Raw genomic sequence first — 23119 nt, 5'->3', positions numbered from 1 at the left:
TTTTCAGTATTAAATTACGTATAAGATTAACATTTTAAAAATATGTAAGTATTATTGTTCATAATATGTATTCATCTTTTTATGTATCGGACAGTCATCCGTGCAAATTGTATAAATTTGAAAAAAAATACAATCTCGTAAAGTTGTATTTAATATAAAAAAGTATAATTTAAACGGGATTTATAATTAAAAATGAAGTATTTAATTTTTTCACAAATTTACATGTCGACGTTTGTGTTGTTTCACGCAAATAATTGAAAACTGAACATTTATAGTGGTTTGAAATATTGCAGTCTCCAAATGTATTTCATGTTAACAGAGATTTAGTTTTAGAGTTAAAACAGATATTTTTCAGAATTAATTTTTATAAACAAAATATATATGTAGTACCAAATAGTAGCAAGATGATTATTTATAAGCGTTATTGATTTCTATAAAATTTAGAGAAAAAATTGGTTGCAACGTAGAATTGATAGGCATGAAGTGAATTTATCCGGGATTACATTATTCTTTTTAAAATACGGTCTAAATTGCCTTCTGCTAAATGTCCTGCAGAAAAGGCTGATCCTGCATCTCGCGATCGCAAAACATACTGTATGTATGTATATGTATATACATATTGTATATGTGTCAGATATGCGAGATAATCGATTATACAATCTGTGAAAAATCAGACAATACAAAAAATAAAACTATCAGAATTTTGAAATATCGAAATCGTATTTGAGAAGTATCGACACATTTTCAATATTGTGGAGGTGGAGATTAAATAAGGTGTACGTATAAGAACATTAATAACTGAATTCGTGAGAGAAAAACACCCTTATTTTAATTAATATAAAAAATATAGCTTATTATGATTAGCTTACGATATAGATTATAACCTAGATTATAACCTAAGAAAGTATAAGTTTATAATGGCTTTTAATAAAATATGACTTTCCTGGGTTTTTCGTGAATAGTACACTGAAAAAAATAAATTGTTCAAAAATTAACAAACGGGTAATCCGATAACTTTCAATCAGAATTATAAAAAACGATCAAGGCCAAAATAATGTCTTATTAATGATATCCAGATATCATTGATAATTAATTGAATATCATAGATCGGACATTATTTTGGCCTTTTGATAGACTTTTTGTAATTCCGATTGAAAGTTATCGGATTATACCCGTTTGTTAATTTTCAAACAATTGTCCGATTATTTAAAACTGGATACTCTCAGTGTAACAATTAATTACTCGCGCGCGAGCGCCATTAAAATTATTCCATGACATGGCCCTCGTAATCTCCACGAGCGTAACTCGACTCTCAGAGTCACGAAAACTTGAGATTTTCCGCGATCATAAAATATTCAGCAATTTACAGTGATACTTTGTATCGTTGCTCAATGCAACGAGATACTTGCAATTAGTAATATTGACGAACAAGAAATCTCTTGTAACAAGTAAATATATTTACTTGTTTGCAAATGCATAATGCGCTAAATAAACTGAAAATATGAAAAAACAAAGTTAAAAATGTACATTAATATGGAGAATATGAATTAAAGAAGAAATTTATACGTTTTTACTGTTTATCATTCAATATTATTTTCTGACAATTTATAAATATATAGATTTTCAAAGGAATTAGCTAATTTTTTATGCAAATTTTTTACAAATAGTAATCGATTAATTACTATTCGTGTAAGGATAAAAAAATGCCTTGACTGAATATTTTATCGCGGGCGGCAAGGGCACGTTTTGTCCTTCGCTTCACCTATAGATTCGGTCGACGCAGATAATAAAATGTCCACTCACCACTTTATCGTCCGCGTAGATGATTGAAGATACCGGCGCTCCGCTGCTGGCGAGCACAACGAGAAAAGCGGCGACGGCTATGTAACGTATCATCTTCACGACGGTGCACATCTGTCCAGCTTTCCCGAAGAAGATTACCCACACGATTTGCAACACTCGCGAGAGAGATCCGATGTTCTCTACGATCGTGGGAAAGTTTCACGCAAACTCAACAACGATAAACCGCACTACTGTATCAAAGTCAAACTTCCCGTCGGGATCACACACCGCTACCGGATATCGACGGCTCTTCAAATCCCTTCGGAATATTCGCACAAAGATAAAAATTTCACCGGTGGATGTCGAGTCTCTCCTCGAGATATTCGAGACGCGCGAATAAGTAGAACAGAATTGAGATTCCACTAGGCCGATCTATCGGATTTTTTCGAGATACCCCGCGAAACGCGAGGCAATCAAATTGGAGATTCCAACGAATACGTCAAAGAATCCGTTCGGGACGATCGAAGCGCGAAGTAGCCCAAGTAATTTCTCAATCATATTAGGATAGTTGTCGGATGATCTTGGTCCTTTCGAAGCATTCGAAGTAACCGAAGCGCGAATTATCTAAAATATAAATACCCGTTGGCTTCGTGCCTCTTTAAAAATAACTCTCGAGGGGGGCTCAAAGTGTATTTAAAAAACGCTGCGTAATCAGTCGATCTCTTCGAGGTACTCGCGAAATAATTCACGACAGCTATCAATGTCTCGTATTTTCTCGAGCGACTAGTCGCGAGACAGCGTCCATCGGATGAATGAATAGGTTCCGTGATTAGGATTAGGACGAATTTATCGACGATGGGGACGCTTGCGTGACCGGACGTAGTCTACGTTTAACGTCCACGTCTCCAGTCTTCGGTGACGAGCCGAGACTTTTCCCCTCACTATACGATTATTCCTCCCACCGACGGGTGCTCCTGCCTCCTGCCTCCTTTTTTCCTTTCCTACTTCTTTGTATTCCGATCGTGCGTCTGGACTGACCGCAACGACGACGGTGATTATAACCGATGCCTCGCGTCGCTGCACGCTCCTTACTTAACTTTTCTTCTTTCTTCCCTTTTTCCTCCTCGCGAATCGGCCGACTTTCGTCAACTCGATAGTTTTCCTGCGCCGCCCGCGGCGATAATGACCACAGCGGTGATTACCGGCTTCTTCGTACTTTCCTGCGGATTCGGGCTTTCCAGCGGCTGGCGCGTCCATCCGCCGACCTAACGAGATAGTTATAGCCGGTTAGAAAGAGTAGTAATCGAAACCTACCTTACTATTATAATAATGCTTGCAATGAAAATTTATTTCTTAAATCTTTTATTCCAAACACATCTGTTTGCGTGTCCCACAATATTAGTTGAAAATCTTACACAGCGTTTATTTATATATATATAATATATTTAACAAATAAAAAACCTTTTATTTTACTTAGAAAGATAATCTGAAAATTGCAATCCCATTAATTTATCTGTAAATTTGCTCAATTAAATAGCTTGGTAACAAGATCTCAAATTAAAACTTTATTACGTTCATAAGATCACAGTTTTGATATTTAAAAAATGAGCCAACTATCAAAAACACAAAGTACCAAAAAGATAGTATCATTGTTACGCGATGAAGGGAGAATAAGAAAAAGAATGTCGGCTATACGAATCGAGATTCAGCCTCAACAGAAATTGTCTGGGGAGTGTGGGGACAAAAAGTATGCAAACTTCATCGGACCCTTTAGTTCCAAGTACGGTTCCAGAAGAACCATTCGACGATTCGCGCGAAACAGTGCTCTTTTGTATTCGGCAGATAAACGATTGCCGGACTTAATGGTCCCGAAGAGCCCAGATTTCTCGTCACCTTAGAGAAATATTAGAAAAGATGGGAGAGAAAAAATAGGATCAAGTTGAATCTCAGCCAAGGAAGTCATCCAAAAAAGAATATCCTGGATTTTTATTAATCAAATATATATGACACATGCGTGAAAGCTAATCGATGTCGTAAAGTCGCAATGTACCTACATTTGCAAGATATTCCGAAAGTTTCTTTAAATTGTAGATACAAAAAAATTTGTTTTTGAATTAATACAAAAATAAGGATAAAAGGAATATAATCAAATTTTTAATAAAATTTATAATTTTTTTATATCGGAAGTCAAGAAATTATAGAAAAAGATGGAATCTGCTGAAATTCTTTTTAATCAATCGCAAAATTCATCAAAGAATCTGGAATCTACGATTTGGAGAAAGCGTGATTCGCATATGTTGGTCAAAGGATTCTTTCTATTCTATATCGTGAAAATACGCGCCTGTGTTTTCGAGATTGATGAAACTTGGAACTATTTACGCCGCGCATCCGAGAATAAGCTGAACAAGTCTTTGAAAGAAATATTAAAAAAGCGGAAGTAAATAAAAAAAAAGTCAGGAGAACATAATTATATCTCGCCCCATGTTATTAGATAAAGTTGCGCGCACGCTTGATGAGAATTTCGTTCGGTCCATCATTTTATTTTGCTTGCATCCGCGATTAAAGGGAAAGTAATCTCGACGAATCTTAGACTGATTAATTCACCTAAGTTATTTTTCAATTTTGAATTCAATTTCAAATTTAAATTTAAATTCCATATGTATAATTATACATATACTTTTTACATGGAATTTAAGTATATACTTATATATGTGTGTTTATTTAACATTAAATTTTGAAAAATTCGGAAATTTACAAAAAAATATATTTGTCACAGAATTATTTACAAAATCGTATTTATCATAGACTCTTATGATTATCAACTCTCTAGCATAAGACGACTTTGCCCCGGTCTCCCCTACACTATCAATTTAAAATAATAAAATAATAATTTTAATATATAATATAATTTAGGGTAATAACATAGTGGAGATTTTGTTATATACATCATATATTATAGATTTTAAATAGATAATTACAAATATATATTTTACATATATTAGATTAGATGGGATTGTGTCGATTGCTGAATTATATAACGCGTGTTTCTCACTCTCGCGATAACTCATGTAATAAACAGGCCGTTAACGTGTTAAAGCGCGAAGGTTCACGCAGGTTATCTTATTATGAAGGACGCGAAAATGCGAAGGCAGATCGAGCGACAAGGCAGAAGAATCGTCATCGACCGACGGCGACGGCTGGAAAAATGCCGGGAACGAGGACATGAGATAAAGGAAAGTCGATCGGAATGGCGGCCGGAAACCGGAAGAAGATCACACGCGGGCCGAAAGAACTAGAGGATCGTTATCGCCGGGGAACGTGCCAACGCGAGCTTGGCTGACCTCGTTTGTCGTCGTGTCTCGATAATCACTGGCATTCTTCACCCTACTACTGCCTGCCAGCCAGTCTGCCTGCTCGCCTGCTTCTCTAGCTGTCTGTGACATACTCGCCGTTTTCATCTTACGTCTCTAGCAGCGATTTTTCTTTGCAACTTGATGTCCTGATAAGACAAACGATCGCTCTGATCCGAACGATCAATCTTAGGCAGGACCATAAAGTTACTTTCGCGATCTGTAAGAACCCGGAAAATAATGAACGCATTCCAGATCAAGATGGTATAAAGGTGCAAAGATGGTACAAAAGTTCACAATTTTTCTGTTAAAAAAAGTGAAATGCGAAACTTGTTATTTTCTCAAAGAGGAAATCGACTCAAAACTAATTAAAAAAATCTTCAAATAAAGAATACGAAATCTCGAAGAATTTGCGGATAAAAATAATGTTATATCCTTTAGACGGAATTTTGAAAGTAATTTTTATTAAATAAATTTTCCAAAGACATTAGATCTCGACGGCAGGTGGAACGCGATTGAGTGAACTGCGCAATCTCCCTATCAGGACATTGACGCGAGTCTTTCTTTCTTTCCACGGTAAACACAATAGATAAAAGACTGCGGGGACAAGAAGAGAAAGAGAGAGACTCGGTCGAAGACCCTGATGAGATGCCTCGGAGCAATATTTTTATTCAAGTATAGCCTCTTTCGATCGTCAGCTTGACCTATTCCGAAATTCAAAAATCACTTGAACCGATTTAAAACAACTTCAGATTTTACATACAAAAAGAAAATGTATTATTCTATTTGGCAAAAATATTGATCTAAATTAAAAAAAAATTTTAAAAAAATTTTTTAAAGTAAAAATATTAAATTAAAAAATAATTCTAAAACTTTTCATAGTTTTACAAATTATGTTTTATTATAAAATCGATTATTGATATGCAAAGAACAAAAAACAAATTAATGAAGATTATACTCCAGAGATACGATCCACGTCGACGTAGATTCGGAAAAGCAAGCGCGCAATTTCGAGAGGAAATGATTTCGGAGGAAATGGCGGTATTTAGCGGAAAACATCTCCTACGTATCACGTTTACCATGAAACGGATAATGTGAGTTTTATTACGTATTTAACCGCAGGGAGCACGATAAAAAACAGTAATGTCATGAAACAAAGTGCAACGGTAATGATGCTATACACACGATGCTGTGTAATATCACACTTACCGATAAACACTGATAATTTTTTAGTATCGCGCATATATGTATAAGTAAAAGAATCTCCAAAATATTCGTGAATGTTCCTCAATGCGGAAGAAATTGTCAGTATAATTGTTTTTAAATTTGGATGAAGATCTGACGTACGTTACACTAAATAGGGACGGAAAGAAAACAAGTCTTTAAAAAGTTAATCTTTCAATAAATTCCGAATCAATTAACTGTTATTTGTAAAACACCGAATTGCTTTCTCGCTTAGTAATCGTATCAAATTTCTTAGAGCGCGCGTTTGATGGTCAATAAGCGAAATGAGTTCTAAAAATTATTGTAGAAAATGGATGATTTATCTAATCTGTTGACACCGGACAAGTTTCATTATTTATTTATATACTATTTATAGATTCAATCAACGCGCTCTTCTCGATCCGCTCGTATCTATAACTTATTATGTATCCAAACGAAAATCTGCACGTACACTCAAGACCGCGTGTTCCGGAATAGGGAATTTGCGTGATTTTTTTAAAAAATTACATTAAATAATTTGTATGTTCTTTTAATTGTCTTTTTTTTAATAATTTTTTAACGCAAAATAACCGAGAAAATAAATAATAAAATATTGCATTATTTGAAATGCCGAAAACGGTCCGGAAACGACCGAGTCTTCCCGAACGCCGTGACGTCACACCGCAGTAAAGTAATACTTTTAACCATTGAAACAATCATTTATTTTTAAAAATGAGTAAAGCAAAAACACATAAAACGGGTTTTGTACCTTTATGTAAAAGTACTGTTATTAAAACACCAGGTAAACTGTTTTTTTATGTACCTCAAGATAAAAACGTGAGAATACAAATAGAATCTTCCCGTTTGACGCTGACATAACCTATAACTCGCTGAGATAGAAAGAGAAGGGAGTATACTCGTGTGCACTTGGGTGACGTTTCCAAACGCAGCCTACCAGACGGAGAGTTGAGACTATTGCAATGTGACGTCATGCACTTGTCAGCCAATCAAAATCGTTTTCTCACAGCACAGAAAATTTCAAATATTATTAAAATTTAATTTAATTTTTGAATACCTATTTATTGATTAAAATTTAAAATTTTGTTGTAAATAAATTTATAATAATGTATATTTAAATTACAAACAAAAAAAATGTAATATTTTTTTCATGCAAATTCCCTATTCTTTGCTTTCGGGAAAAAAAATAAGAAAGAAAGACGAAAAAACGAGGCAAGAAAGAGAGAGAAAATCGGCCATGATGCTGCAACTGCCCACTCGCGCGGGTATTTTCTGAGTCGTAAAGATCTTTCCTTCTTTCTTATCCTCGCATCTGACGGTTTACAATGCCACTTATAATATCGCATTTCGAAACGATCTGAAGGATTTAACAAGCATAAAGATTGTCCAATTTAACTACTATCTAATTTAACTTTTCTTATTTTAAGGTAATTTAACAAATTTTATCGGAAAAGATCATTCTATATGCTTTTGTGTATTATATTTTTATCTTGCATCAATCAAAGACTTACGACTTCTTTAATTTTATTTATCATATCCATATGTATCTCTTACTATTTTATTCAAAATAAATTGTAGATATCCACATCTATGACAAAAGATGTTCAAAATTGCAAATATTTGGAATCATTATATTCTCTTCATTATGTGCAGTGTTTTGCGCTTGAAATTAATTTTAAATATTTATATCCTTATATATTCTTAAGGCTCCTAGATGGTCAGCCGAGAACTCCGCATTGACAGTGGCGCCGTACCGTCGCGGCAGAAATAAGAACTCTCTCCTCTCACTCTCTCCAATGGAGAATTCTGTCTTGTAACATGTTGACAACCTATTTTGCGTTGCGTTATATTTTTTTATTATTCGCTCTGTACTTGTGTTATAACGTTTAACGTATTCGTGAAACTCGTGAAATTTAACGTATGGTAAGATTTGCAAAAAATAGATATGCGGAAAGAACATTCTCCACTAAGTACTTTCGATAGTCAAAAACGGCTTGTTTTTCCGCATGTTTAGGCTTCGTTTTATGGCTGTTTGTTTATTGTCGAAGGAAAAGGATATAGTATATCCGTTAAATTTTCGAAGTGTGCTGAAACGATCTGTCGTGATTTTTTATTAAAATGTCTTTTTATTTCAGAAAATACCGCAACATAAAATAGGGTGTTATTTCTCGCCTCGATAGTAAGAATCCAATATGGCCGCGGTGACCATCCAGGAGCCTTTAGGATAAAAAAAAGAAAAAGATTAAAACATGCTTCAGGGAAAACGTACGCGAAGCCCTGCAGTACAGTGCTGGTAGAACGCAAGTTCTTCTAACCGGGCCATCTATCTGCTTGCATTAAAATTGTACTCGTTTCTTGAACCTAGACCGTGAAATATATCGCGCGCGTACCTTGTGCGGCATGAATCAACCTGGCCGGGGCACTCAGGGGGTTTTCCGGAGCGCGGACTAGTGCAAATAATTCACTCCATATGTGCTAATCGCATCTAAATCGGTACACCAATGACTCGCCCTCGCACGCTATATCGAGGCTGTATCGATATCGTTTATGTTACAACGTATAACTTATTCATTGTTAAAAAGAATTTTGACTGTGCTTACGACAAATATCTCTCGACACTTACCATGCACATATTGGTATAATTTATTTAATTATTCATAGCTCGATTGTCTCCATTATTAAGCGTTATTTACTAGTTGATTTTATAAAACTGACTTTACATAATTTATCGGTAATTGAGTTTACACTCGTACTTCGCAAGTCCTTAATTAATCACGCTAAGAAGCTTTGAAATCACGTTTAAGATCAAAATTCTATTAAAAGCGGAGTAATTATACAAATTTAAAATTAACTACTAAATAAGATTTTATATAGCTCGATCTCGTTTGAGTTCCTGGACTTTAATTGACCAAAAATTCGCCCGTTTAATTTACAATAATTATTTATCGATTAAAATGTATACAAATGTACACACCTTTTACTGTCTCTAGGCTCAATATAGTTTCAAAAGTATCAGATAGATTTATATAGACAGATTTCTATTTCGGTGTTTTTTTTTTAGTTGTATTTAATTTTTTTTTTACAAATTCCCATTTGTTGCTCGTTCACGAGATTCGGAAAAAGAAATTCTATTTCGCGCTTAAAAATTGCGTTATCCGCTTTTTTGTGAATATTGATACAAGCTGAATTCTTGTCATCGACAAGTTTTCAATTGGGAGGAACCTAAACTCTGGTTTTGGCTGGCAATTTTAAAACGTGACACGGCACAATTCGCAACATGTCCTCTGTCCGTTGCAAAAAAAGTTCGATCCCAAATTCAAGCGTCGCGTCGTGCGCTTCCGTTCGCACACACATCGCCGTTATACACAAAAAAATCCGGTATGTATCCTCCCTCGTTTCCGTTCCCTTCTTCTCTCCCACACGCATTTAGACATGCGTATACACAGACACACGTTCACATGCACACAATTTCTATATTTCTCATAATCGTTTGTAATCTCGATGTAAAGGTAAATTTTCTATCAAAGATTACCCCCATTTAATCCTTTAATGAAAAAATTTCTAATTTATTTACAAAATTTAAAAATTCTTTTTATCAGTGCTCCAGAATTTATTGTGCAAGACTCTCTGCAAATTTTATATATTTCATTATTTTAATTTCAAGTTGCGTATGGCAATCAATGAAAACACGTTAAGAAATCCAGAGATTAATTTATATTCTCAAATTAAAAAAAAAAAAAAACAGATTTTTGGGAGCAATAGCCAAAATGCTGTGCTAAAGAATCGTCTCTTCATCGCTGAATTATAGTCGTCACCATAATTTCCACATCTTGAAACTAAAATAACTATATATATCTTGCACAGGCAGACGGTTACGATAACGTTGCAATTGCACCAAGGACCAACTGTTTTCGGACAAAGCCTCGTGAACGTACAATGTTGCAATCGGTGTGGTTCGCGCTATCATCTCCGCGCCGCCGCCGCCGCCGACGACGACGTCATTTCCTGTCCCCGGCGGCGAGATCAATCGCGTTAATCCCAGGAGGATTGCGAATACGCACTTGTGCACCCCTTTCGAACGGAGAAGCACCCGCATGCGAACAGCGCGCCGCGTGCCGCGCGACTGACGCCCGACGCCCGTCTCCTTCGAGGGCCCACTCTGTGTGATACTTCCACCTTTCCCGCTGCCCTCTCTCTGCACGAGAATCCGTCCTCGTCTCACTCGCGGTCTGAAGAAAGAAAGAAAGAGAAAGAAAAGAGAGAGTCCTTTTCCCGAAGAAAGCAAAATAGTATTCATATATATTCTCTCTCTCTCTCTCTCTCTCTCTCTCTCTCTCTCTCTCTCTCTCTCTCTCTCTTTCTCTCTCTCTTTCTCCCCCCCTCTTCCTCGCCCCTATCCTTCTCTTTCTTTCTTTCAGTCTCCCTTTCTCTTTATTTCTGTCTTACTGTATGAAAAAGAATTGCGGGAGCGAAAACATGTGATTGCGACACGTGCAAATTGACAAGCTTTGATCCTCGCGATTACTGTGAGTAAAGAATTCTTTTCGCGTGAAATGTGCTGCAAATTCTCTAGGATTAGATAATTTGTTTTATATCTGTAGTCTGTATCAATAATCCGTTTCCAATTCCCGCGAGGCGTGTTTATTTGGAACATAAAGAGATTAAAATTAATTATTAAAGAATATATAACGTGTGTTTTGCTTTATTTTTAAATCAGTCCATCGGCAGCATGTAAAATTGAATAAAATTCCGTCGAATTATTATTTACTTATTTGCACGACCGCTCCTTCGTTGTTGTTGTTGTTGTTGTTATTGTTGTTATAGATTATTTATTTATTTAACATTGATTTCTTTATTTACATTACATTTATTGTGTCACTGTTACCAGATTTATTAGAATTTTCACGTTTATTATTTGCGCAAATAAACAAAAAATTAATTTACTTTGGCCGATTTGTTCGCAATTAATTGAAATTAATTAGAAAACTTATGATGACAGTTTAAGCAAATGAGTGAATTATAATAAGAGCATGCAGGACCTGTTTGCAAAACCTAATAAACATATTCAACAGAAGTAATGAAGACATGAAATTTTTAAAACCACATTTCTATCCAATGTCCCCTAAAAAGTATGTCAGGTCTCAGAAGACCAAAGTTACACCGCGTAATTTATATGCACGATGCCCATAAAAAAAATTGAAAATTACATGCGCAAAATGTCTTTGTAACGGAAGTTCAATTATCGAAACTTCGAAATTGCCTAGGTGAAAAATTAAATATATATAGGTATGACAGCAATATTAAATTTATCGAGAAATTCAAATAAAAACCGAATGAAAAGCGACGAATCCTGGGATAATCCTGCATAATTGTCACAATTATGCAGAAAAGAGTCCATCCACGCTGCAAAATTGAATACCTTTTCGACCGTATCTCCAGAAAACATATCAGTATGCCTTTCACGAATGATGCGGAATCTAGGTTGAATATTAATGCCATTAAAACCAATTGAATTCAAATAAAAGGATGCGAATGCAGAAGACCCCGCGTATATCTTGGCGCTCGTTCAAGAATTTTCGCCCTTTTCTCGCAAATCGCGCATTTCGCCATCAGGCGCACACGCCAAAAGGAACGTATGACTTACATAAGTTCGAAGTTTCCGTATTCCAGTCGCCGCGAAAGTAATTTTGTCCGATATGGAGATTTTAGGAATCTCCTACGTAATTTAAAAGGAAACGAGGAGAGACGGGAAGAAATATCGGAATCCGGAGTAGCAGTATAATGAAGCGCCGCGCGCCAGTTTATTCGTCGCTTTTATCTCCTGATCCCGCGCTTCAATATTGATTAGCCTTTAAGATTTTATTTTTCTATTAGTCTTACTTACTTAATTCCTTATCTTTCTAAATATAATCACACACACACAATTCCATTTTCTTTATTTTCTACCCTCTAATTTTATTCTCAAATTATAGATCGCAATTTTTTTTATTTTAATAATAAATAATAATATCTGTATTTTAAACGTAAAGCACTAACTTTTTGTAAGTAATTTTCTCTCAAAAAAGTAGATTGCAAATTATTAATATTATTATTACACAGGAAATATTACGTATTATTACAAAAACTCGAAATATTATATATATTATATATATAGATTATAAAAACTTTTTAAATAAAACTTTACAAAATCCGGGGGCACATCTACGCTCCATGTCGCCTCCGTCTTCTTCCGCACACCCACTCGTTCTCATTCGATCTCGGAATGGAAGGGCCCGTATTCGTAAGCGTTGGTGAACGGGTATTCGGATGGCATGTGTGTTCCGGTGTCGCACGGCGCGCTCGAAAATGGTAAAAGCGATTTGTTGAATAATTGACAAGATAAACAACGTTCTCTCTCCCGGGACTACCTAGGATCGATTCTATTAAAACGGACGACCCTAGAAATGCAAATGCGGAATTACTTATGTGCCCTTCGTGTGAGTCCGAGCTATATTATTTGACGCGTCGCGTCGCCCGAGCGAAGGATCGCGCCGCATGACGTCATCCGGAAAATTCATTACGTGTGGAAAAAGATAAGTCTGGAGTGGACAAAAATGCAAATGCAAATGAAGGTGCACGAGAGACTACCGCGGGCTTTCTAATATTAGATCTATTCTTCCGTTCCTCGTTGGCTGTGTTCTTTTGAAATGGGTTCTCTACATCTTCTCGAAATTTCTGTTTGTCTTCTTTCTTTCAATAACATGAAAATACATTAAAGATTAATTATAGAGCCATTAATTAAAATGTGCCTTTAAATGAGCAATACTCGTGCTAGCGATAATTGCTTATCCTAACCACGAATTTTTCTTTAGATTGCTCTTATTATTTTTATATCTTTCTTTATTCTTACCTCTATTTTATACTTTTTAATTCTTTAATTTCTATTTTCTATATTGTTATACTTTTTGCACTATTTATTATAAATTTAATTTCAAATTGTTAAATAATCGGTTTTTAATGCCAAATACTTAATATTCTATATTTTGTGGCTAGATCACTTTTTCGATCAAAACAGAAAAAAATTGAACGCGTTTATTAAATGCATTTATCGCGTTAATTCACGGCGAGTATAACGCGACAAATGCATTACAGCATGAAAAAATAAATTGCCGAGGAAGATGCGGAAAAATTCGCCCGCGGAAAAAGTTATTCCGATGTAAATAAATAGAAATGCGAGAGCACGCGCAGCGTTCGAAAAACGAGGGTAAACTTAATAAAATACGTGACGTTTTCCGTAATTCCGTTCTATACATATACGTGATGCACATATGTGGATACTTGGGGAATTGTTATATAAGGTATACGTATAATACGTGAGTCCCCGATAACAAACGGCTGTCGAACGCACCTGACCCTTCCTTAACGATACTCGCAGGACACCTTGTCCTTTTCTCTGGCCTCTATCTCCCCCCCTTCCTATGCGCGATCGATACAGCAACAAGGAGGAAATTAATTCTACATCGCATGTTAATTAAAACACGGTCGATAGGAGGCCATTTGTATATCACAGAAAACGTATTGACTGAATATCTATGTAGGGTAACTCGGGGGGAATATGCCACACTTAAGAAAAATATGATTTTTTTCCTATTTCTCTTTCTTTTTGAGGTATCTTTTCATACTGGTCTTCTTTTTCCTTCCTTTATCTGTTATTTATATATAGTTTTAATGAAATATTTTGATTGTTTACTATTAAAAAGAAAGAAATACAAAAGTGTTGCAAAGTGGCATATTACCCACGGGTATGTAGGTAATATGCAACATATACAAACATGTATAGTAATTTAACTTTAGAAAGGCATTCTTGTTTAAAAACATGTAAAAAAATATTTTTATTACTTTCTTTGCATTTCAAAGTACTCTGTGTGCTACAAGTAGTTTAAATTATTCGAGCATGCAATTTTGCAAAATATTAAGTACGTAGCCTATAATATTTTTAGCGCATTAAATAAACGTATTTATTCAACATTTTTCAATGTTTTTTTTTCATCATTTTTTCAACATTTTTTTAATATTTATATGGCAAAATATTTATTTATACTGTTTACAGTTTCTCCTAACCTACTAGTAGGTTAGGAAGCTGTAAACAGTACTGGCGTTTTACCCCTATCTAAAAGTAGTGGCATATTCCCCAAAAATGCAGTTTTATATTAAAATGAGCCTGTATTATACGATTGTCATCAGTAAAACGAATCGGCGACGTACTAAATACTTTCATCCTAACCAATATTAATAAAACGACAAGCTGATCGAGTTAAAAATAGTGTAATGCTTGAAGAATATCTTATATAAAACACTAAGAAAATTCTAAAAAGTACGTTGTCAAACTTGTCATATTGTACTTACCCCATAAAAACTATAATACTGACAGGAAGTAAGTAAAACTTGGGCAAAACGTCAGATATAATATTTTTATCAATTTCACAGTATTTACAACAACGCTCTTAGCCGTAGCTTTGTTAAACATAACGAGTGGCATATTCCCCACACTGGTATATTCCCTCCAGTAATTACCCTATATGTATAGAGCACACAATTAGAGCACATTAAAATATTGAAGAATTTTTTTTTTTTTTTGCTTTCTTTCTTCATTTCTTTTCATTTTGTGAGAAAAATCCATCTTTTATGCAAAAATTTACAAAAATAAAATCTGATATTTTATTTTTCTATTTGTTTAATAATTACATGATAAACGTACGAATATATAGATACAATTCATTAAATGCGTTTATATTTTGGGAATATATATGTTAATTCTCTCTTATTGATTATACCTATATAAAATCCGTTTAATTAAAGAAGTCGAAAATGATATGCCATAAAGTGATAGTAACACAGTTCATAATATAATTACTAATCCAGCTATATAATCTGATTTTGTGAAATATCAGTTTATTACACTGTGTTTCATTATATTCCTTATCATATTATATAAGTATCTATTATATTTTAATTAATACGTATTTATTAATTTGAAAGCTTTCGATATATTTTTTGCACTATTCACAAATATAACAAGCATATCACACCGCATGCCATAATCAACCCACGTAATTAGCAAATTAATTAAACAAATTACAGCTAAACTCTATGACTGATCGTGATAAAACTAATTAATTAATCCGAATGTCGTGACATACTTGTATTTAACAATAGCAATGATATTTAAACTTATCTACTGAATGAAGCTATTATCTGAGGATCAAGAGACACGGTAGTGTCTCGCGCCAAGAACACGCGGAGCAAGACCGACCGTGACTCTTTTACGCGACGCGATGGGGACTTACGTAAAAACGAATTTTAAATCAGGCCTGGATAAGGCCGTGCGAACCGGAATGGACCATTTCCGAAGGCGAGTTACGCGAATTTACATTCGTCGTAGTTTGATAACCGTCGCGTTATCGACCAATTAATATGTATATATAAAGCGCGTCGAACCCGAAACGCACGCGGTATCATCGGCCGGCTTTTAAAGCCCGTCATCAACGTATAACGACGCGCGATGAATGGCCGGTTAAAGCAACGAGCACCAAGTGTGGGCCAACGACCAGCCGCTTCCCGCGAGATAAAAGTACGCGCTGCGAGAGAGATAAGTAAGTCCCGCGACGGATTCATCCTGCCGAAGACGTGTGGGTGCTGCGCCGGAAGAAGAGGCCCCTCCGGCGCGGTGGGGTGCCACCGGCAATCGGCACGACACTGAGTCTCGCGAATAGTAAAACCTAAATTTAACCCTTTTATCTATCTTGTCCAGTAGACAATTGAAAAGTGCTTACATCTCGTGCAGTTAATTGCGTGATGCTATTTAAATTATCTTAAGTTACAATTAGGAGAAACTTACATTCTTATTTTGACCGTTATCTTTATCATATATCCAAAAAGTTAATTTTTGTAATAATATTTATTTAAATTCTTAAATTTAAATTTAAATTTATCTTAAAAAAGATCTCTAAAAGAAAAAACATATTATTAATTTAACAATTAATTTACTAGAAAGATATTTATATTAAATAACAATAACATATTACTCTCAATTAAAAAAAAATGTAATGTAATTTTTTTTAATTATTATAATTTTATATAATTATTTTGTTTAATTTTATGTTTTATCAAAGTTTATTTTACAATATATTGCATTAAATAAATTTATTTTAATAATACATTAATAATTTTTTCTCACAAAGAGAGAAATTATTTAATTCCTTTGCAATTTTTAAATTTGCGAAACAAATATATAATTATATTATATCTTTGATTTATGTGCATGGGGTAAGAAGTTTTTCTCTTTAGATGTAATCTTATGGGATAGGTTAAAATATAACCAAATCATTAAACGACTTGAATATTAAAATGTCATTCGATGATGATAAAAGGAAGAAAGGAGGAGATAATGAATAGGTCAGGCGAACGGTGACCGCCTTCACAAACAATGACGAATAGCGCGGTGAAAAAAATGCATCACCCAATGAGTGTATTAAATAAAGCAGGCGGATAAAAACATTGATACAGAAGTATCAAAATGATTCACAGACAGACAGGCGGGACACGCCGGAAGCCACTGATTGTTCCGAAGGGTGGTGAACTTCTGCCAAGGGTCAATCGCCTTTTTGCCAATTAACGAGACCAGTTACACGAATTTTAGCGGCGACGGAAAATTAACGAATATATAAATTCTAGGACGTCTGTGCTAATTACATTAATAATATATATCACATCAAATCGTTGGATAATGAATAAAAAAGAGACCACTTCGATATTGATCAGCAATAGAACCATATTGTACCAGTCTGATATATGTACGGTCATTATTATATATTTTATCGATAGCTCTATATTTAATTCTTTTAATTAAAGGTGCAAACATCGTAAGGTACAATAGAACGAAATAAATTAATAATTAAACAATAAATTGTCCAATAGATGGAGAGACAAATTGTAAATGATATTCTCCATCCTGATGAGCTTACAATGAAACTGATAACATTCGTTTAACCTGCAAAATACGAAATATAATATTTGCGTAGCATCAATATTTTACGATAGGTAATACGTTATTTGATTACTGACGCACATATGTTAATATATGTACAATATACTCATATTAATACATATAACAATGACGGGGATGGCGTCATTGGATTTAATGAGCGAAATTATCGAGATGCAATCTGTTTCTCGGGAAATATAATATCGCTCGTAAAAAAAAGTAATTTAACAATAAATCCCGAATTATAGGATCATAAATGTCACGATCAATTCCGTAAATTACGTTGTATAGAGCTGAAAAGAAAAATGGACCCTAATCTAACAAACACTTTGTGTCTGGAACAAACGTACGAACAATCACATTGATTTGAAATTAAAGGTATTCATCAGGAAAAATCGTATAAAATGTTTCATAATTTGCGTTTATGAGCCACATAATGCCAGATTCTTTGATCAACTTTTGATTTTCCTTGAAAAAAATATGTATATACATATATACATATGAAAGACATTATAGATAATTTATTAATTAATTAAGTATAAATATATATGTATATATTAAATGTTACCTTTTTTTATCCAAAAAAATCTAAATTATTTAGTTAAAATTGATCTTTAAAAACAACAAAATTTGATATTAGGTATCCTGATAAATATTATCAAGAAATAATATCAAAGAAATATTTATCATAAAGTCATAAACACGTTTTGTACCTTTTATTTCTTTTTGATAAGATGATCTGTAAACTTTAGAGATCAATTGTAATGAATGGTGGTTACTTTTATGAAAAAAATTTGATTAAAAATTATTTTAATAAAGTAAAGATTATTCTAGATTTTATTTCAAACAAGCTTCATTTTAATAAAAATTAAGAAAATAAAGTTTTACTTTTAATAATCAATTTAAACTTATGGTAATCTGTTTCTTTGCCAGTAATGATTGACAAAGGAGATAGTTTAATTCGACCCAACTGGCCGTTTATTAATGTAATATTCAAATACACATCGTTTTGACCATGGTTTATTTGTCGTCCTTATCAAGTGAAAACTAAGTTATAGAATGAGGCTATAGAATTTACAATGAGGCTGTTCTACAAAATTATAATTAAAAGGTTTCGTAGAACAGCCTCATCACTGTGTGTGTATTTGAATATTATATTTAATAGATGGCCAGTTGGATATCAAATTAAACCATCTCCTTTGTTAATTATTATTTCTGGTAAGAAAAAAATTACACAGGTTTATAAATTCATTATTAAAAGTGAAATTTTATTAAAATTAAGCATGTTTGAAATAAAATTATGATATAGCAAATATTAAAACTGTGCGCACGTATTTCATTGTTGTTCAACCGCTCAACCCCTATAACCTAGGGAACCCTCTTCCAATATAGAGAGCTAGGCAAGTGGCAAGATACTCTCGGTGGGTTTGCGATCCCTGTTTCCGAGAGGTGGCGATCGAATAAAAATCGATAATTCTTGGTCGGATTTGAACTCGGATCTCGGATCCTCCGGCTCACTAGATCAGCACATCTCTCTGCGCCACGATCGCCACTTTAAATGTAATTTTAAATACGTTAAGACAACTGCTGCTTTTAAATTGATCAGAAAAGAAGCTGTGTCTCTTCAATACATAAAATTAATTTATATCTCAAAAATTATAAATTTAATAAAAATTAATAATATTAATAGTATTCTTGTTAAATGTTGCCTTTTTAAATTGATTAATCGATTAATGAATTCATATCTTTATCTCTCGAATAAGTCTCACTCACCAATCGCTGCATCGTCGTTGCGACGCCGTCGTCTGTCCCATCAAGTATGATCAAGTACTGCTCTCGCCGTTGTCTGCAACGTCCTTTTCATCGAGCGACGCAGTCATTTATAAGATCCCTAACCTTTATCACGACGAGCTGTACTCTTCAAGGCGCGAGACTTCCGGCACTCGCGATGAATTACCCCATCATCGTGCGATTCGCTCTCAGCGAGAAGCACACAGATATCGGTAACGACGACCGCGTTCCCGCGGCGATTTAAATTCCGCTGTGATGGCAAAAATCGTGACGGCAAACGTGACGATCTTTAGCACGCCATTCTTTCAACAACCGTAACTTTCGCGATCCGGCGCGATAATTCAAAACAAACCCGCGAGCGGCAAGAATCGCGAGACAGACTCGGTGACAGACAAACAAACGCGACGCGGACGCAACGAGGGTGGCGGCTGGCGGCCGACAACTTAATTCGAACGAACGCGGGGCTTTCGATCGCGCTCTTCCGGCGCTTCCAATATCGTCTCTCGCGGGAACTTACCGAGTAGACGAGTGTCTGATCCGCGACGTCCGCGTGGAGCAACGCGACTTATTGGCGCGTGATGCGGCCGCGATCCGCGATCCGAACGCGACGGCGCCGGCCACAAGGTTCACACGCACGCCACGTCGCGGAGCGGCCGGCCGCGAGACGGACGGCGATTGGCTCGAGGGTCGCACTGCGTGGCGCGGAGATTCACGACGCGCCCGGATTCCTCCTAAGAAAGACAAGGCATTCGAGTCAGAAGACGGCGAACGAGGAATATGCGACATGCGAATTTTACCGTAAGGGTGAGTGTACTTTTTATTTGATTTTTATTAAATATATATAGTTATCGAGAGATATAACAAACTAAGGATTTATATCGTTTTTCTCGCGCGGTATAGTCGAGACGCTGTGTATGCAACATTACGATAATTTCTCATTACATTTGAATAATTTATCTCTATTCGATTTAGTAATGATTTCTCAGACAGCACCATATATATGTCCAAAATCGAGACATAAGATGTCTTAAGTAAGACATTACTAAGACGCTTTTTAGACATCTTATCATAAGACGTCTTAGTCTTTAAAACGTCTTATGACAAGTCCCGATTTTAAACATGCGTGCTGTCTAGGTCATTAGGTCCGTTCGTGTTGCTTGCACTTTCGTATTTAGAATCTTCGCTTTCTCTTTCTCCAACGCCAAAAATATATATTTTTCTCGTTTTAAATGCAGAAATTTTGGAAAATTGCAAACAACAATTGCAAACAAATATATTTTGTTAAGTCCCAGTCTACAATAGGTGTTTTAAGCCCTAAGCCCTAAGAAATTGACCAATTTAATCACAGTCAATTATTCTCGTCAAATTCAACTGTAATTGAACAATTTCTTAAGGCTTAGGGCTTAAAACACCTATTGTAAACCGGGACTAAAACTTATTTGCTCGACCTCTGATCACCGGAACGTCCGTATTTAAGGTGATCCTAAAGCTGTCTGTAATACCTACACTCGATCGTTTTTAACAATAATATTTGCTTCGTATAAAAATTCTACAACTTGATGTTACAAAATGAGGGTGCAGGTCCATGTAGACATCAAGGAATATCATACCGCGTTTGTAGAATTAGGCTGAGACTCCAAACAAAAAAGTTAAGCAAAAAGTACGATTACGTGAACGTAATGTTATACGTACATTATCGTACTTTTCGCTAACTTTTTTGTTTGGAGTCTCAGCCTAATTCTACAAACGCGGTATGATATTCCTTGATGTCTACTGCAAATGGACCTGCACCCTCATTTTGTAACATCAAATTGTAGAATTTTTATACGAAGCAAATATATTGTTAAAAACGAGTGTAGGTATTACAGACAGTTTTAAGATCACCTTAAGACATTACCGACCCGACGCATCGATTTTATCTGACGCGCGTTTTAGTTCAGCCACGAGGGAGCTTCTCCCGTCGCCCTCCAATCCCAATCCAATATTGCGATATTCAAATAGGCTCGCATACGGAATGAATCTTTCGATTCGACGCGAGTCAGAGGTTATAGCTTCAGAGCTCGCCCGCGCTTTATAACTAATGAGGCTCTCATCGCGAATCGTATCTAAACTACTTTAATTCGTTGCGCTTGTCAACTCGAAGACAAATCGTCCTCGTTGTAGAAATTAATCGACCATAACGACGCCATATTGCAATCTCGCCGTGTACGGCAAATTCTCTCGGGGATTCTAAGGGTCTTGGCACATAGAAAAACTTTAAGCAGTAAAACTTAAGCAGTAAGAAATCAACGGTATGGATTCGCTACCGCTTAGGGCCGTGTCTTAAGTTCTTGACTGTGATTGGCTGATTTGCTTACTGCTTGAGTTTTACTGCTTAAGTTTTTCTATGTGTCCGGGCCTTAAAAGTTGCGAGTTTCGAGAACTTGAAAACGCCAACGAACGTAACGCGCAATGCAAGAACGGCGTTTAGCGTGTCATGATTAGATATAGCGGACGAAGGACGTTTACGCGAATACTTAATTGCAAAATTGCTCACATTATCGGCATTAAGATAGTCTGATAGTGGGAAATTGCTCGCACGTCAGCCACCGATCTCTCACTGAGAATTTGAATAAGAGACCGTCGATAAGGCAAGTCTCCTATTTGTCGATACGAAGCTGGGGTAACCCAATCAAAACGCGCGATTCCAATTCGGATTCGCGGCGATTTGAATTCCGCAAAAGTTCCAAAAATTCCTGTCGAATAAATTAAATAAAAATTGCTCGAGAATTTGGAGAAATATTTATGTTTTATAATAACCGGAGAATAACAGAAAGTATATATATCTTATATATGTGTGTGTATATATATATATATATATATATATATATATATATATATATATATATATATATATATATATATATATATATGTATGTGCGTGCGTGCGTGCGTGCGTGCGTGCGTGCGTGCGTGTATTAAATTCTTGTTGCGCGATATTTGAAGATATAGCAAAAATACTACACTGAGAAAAAAATTTTCTGCATTTTAGTAAATATTAGTTTGCATACAAAACACAGTCGTATGCAAACTAACATTTACTAAAATGCAGAACATTTTTTTCCTAGTGTATATAAGAAAAAAATTTTATAAGCAAATAAAGAACTAAATAAATAAGACTCTTTCAGATATTGAATTAGAATGACGAAATGCTAGCAATAATATATTAAATATTTTAATAATTAAGTAACATCTACTGCGCAATATCACATTATACGGTTTATCGTACGAAATATAGTATTTAAATGTTATGTGGCATGGCATTTAAAATAAACATATTTTACGACAAATCGCTATATATATACTTATCAAATGTCAAATTGATTGTCATTTTGGGGTTTCTGGTTTTATATTATAAAATTTATTTAAAAGCATTGTAGATTTAATTACAAAAACTTGTTACTTAGTATTATTATAATGTATTATTTGTTTTTTTTTTATGTAAAAGCGCATATTTACAAAAATGCATATTTACAAAAAATTTATTAAATTTATTGAATTATTATAATATTTTTTATTAAATAACAATAATATAATATAATATATATAATAATAATATTTGTATGTTTAATTATCTCACTATGACACCGAAATAGAATTTTCAAGTTTTAATATGCTAAAATGTTAGAATAAACTAACATTAAAACACTTAAATAATGTTTTAACAATCTAGAAACACGAATAAGTTTTGACGTTACTTTTATCGTATGCCGATCCAACTATGTTGTAAAATTATATATTATACGTATTAGGTCGATCTTTTGCCAAACTGATAAATCGAGAAAGAATTATGAGAGGCGATTAAGGCCGCGGTCGGCATTATAGATTACACTTTGATTTCTTCGTCTTTTATTTGATTTTTTTTTATTGTACGAAGGAGATGCGCGCACAGGTGTACGAGCCTACACTGCGC

At 34.7% G+C, this 23119-nt stretch overlaps 2 protein-coding genes across 7 annotated transcripts in view; one reads left to right on the top strand and one right to left on the bottom strand.

Moving 5' to 3' along the window:
* Positions 1 to 19341, bottom strand: part of Mmp2 (Matrix metalloproteinase 2) — a 234661-nt gene extending 215320 nt beyond the window's left edge. The window contains exons 1-2 of one of the 2 annotated variants that reach the window (XM_077417229.1): positions 19150 to 19341; positions 1804 to 3047 (exon numbers count right to left, since the gene is read on the bottom strand). In XM_077417229.1, the coding sequence (XP_077273355.1) occupies positions 1804 to 1914 (111 nt within the window). In that variant the 5' untranslated portion in view covers positions 1915 to 3047; positions 19150 to 19341. Of the gene's footprint in view, positions 1 to 1803; positions 3048 to 10288; positions 10516 to 19149 lie in introns of those variants that run through there. The other variant, XM_077417228.1, reaches the window with a different exon arrangement.
* LOC143903544 (beta-glucuronidase) overlaps positions 1 to 23119 on the top strand; it is a 38780-nt gene that overhangs the window by 1845 nt on the left and 13816 nt on the right. Inside the window, exon 1 of one of the 5 annotated variants that reach the window (XM_077417212.1) lies at positions 19731 to 19971. The exons of 1 other annotated variant lie outside the window; for it this stretch is intronic. In XM_077417212.1, coding sequence (XP_077273338.1) covers positions 19746 to 19971 — 226 coding nt within the window. In that variant the 5' untranslated portion in view covers positions 19731 to 19745. Of the gene's footprint in view, positions 1 to 19730; positions 19972 to 23119 lie in introns of those variants that run through there. 3 more of the 5 variants (XM_077417213.1, XM_077417216.1, XM_077417222.1) reach the window with 3 other exon arrangements.

This window comes from Temnothorax americanus, unplaced genomic scaffold (genome assembly GCF_048541705.1).
Source record: "Temnothorax americanus isolate GAGA-0224 unplaced genomic scaffold, ASM4854170v1 Scaffold48, whole genome shotgun sequence".
NCBI classification, from domain to species: Eukaryota; Metazoa; Arthropoda; class Insecta; order Hymenoptera; family Formicidae; genus Temnothorax; species Temnothorax americanus.
This window is presented reverse-complemented; position numbering and strand designations above follow the sequence as displayed.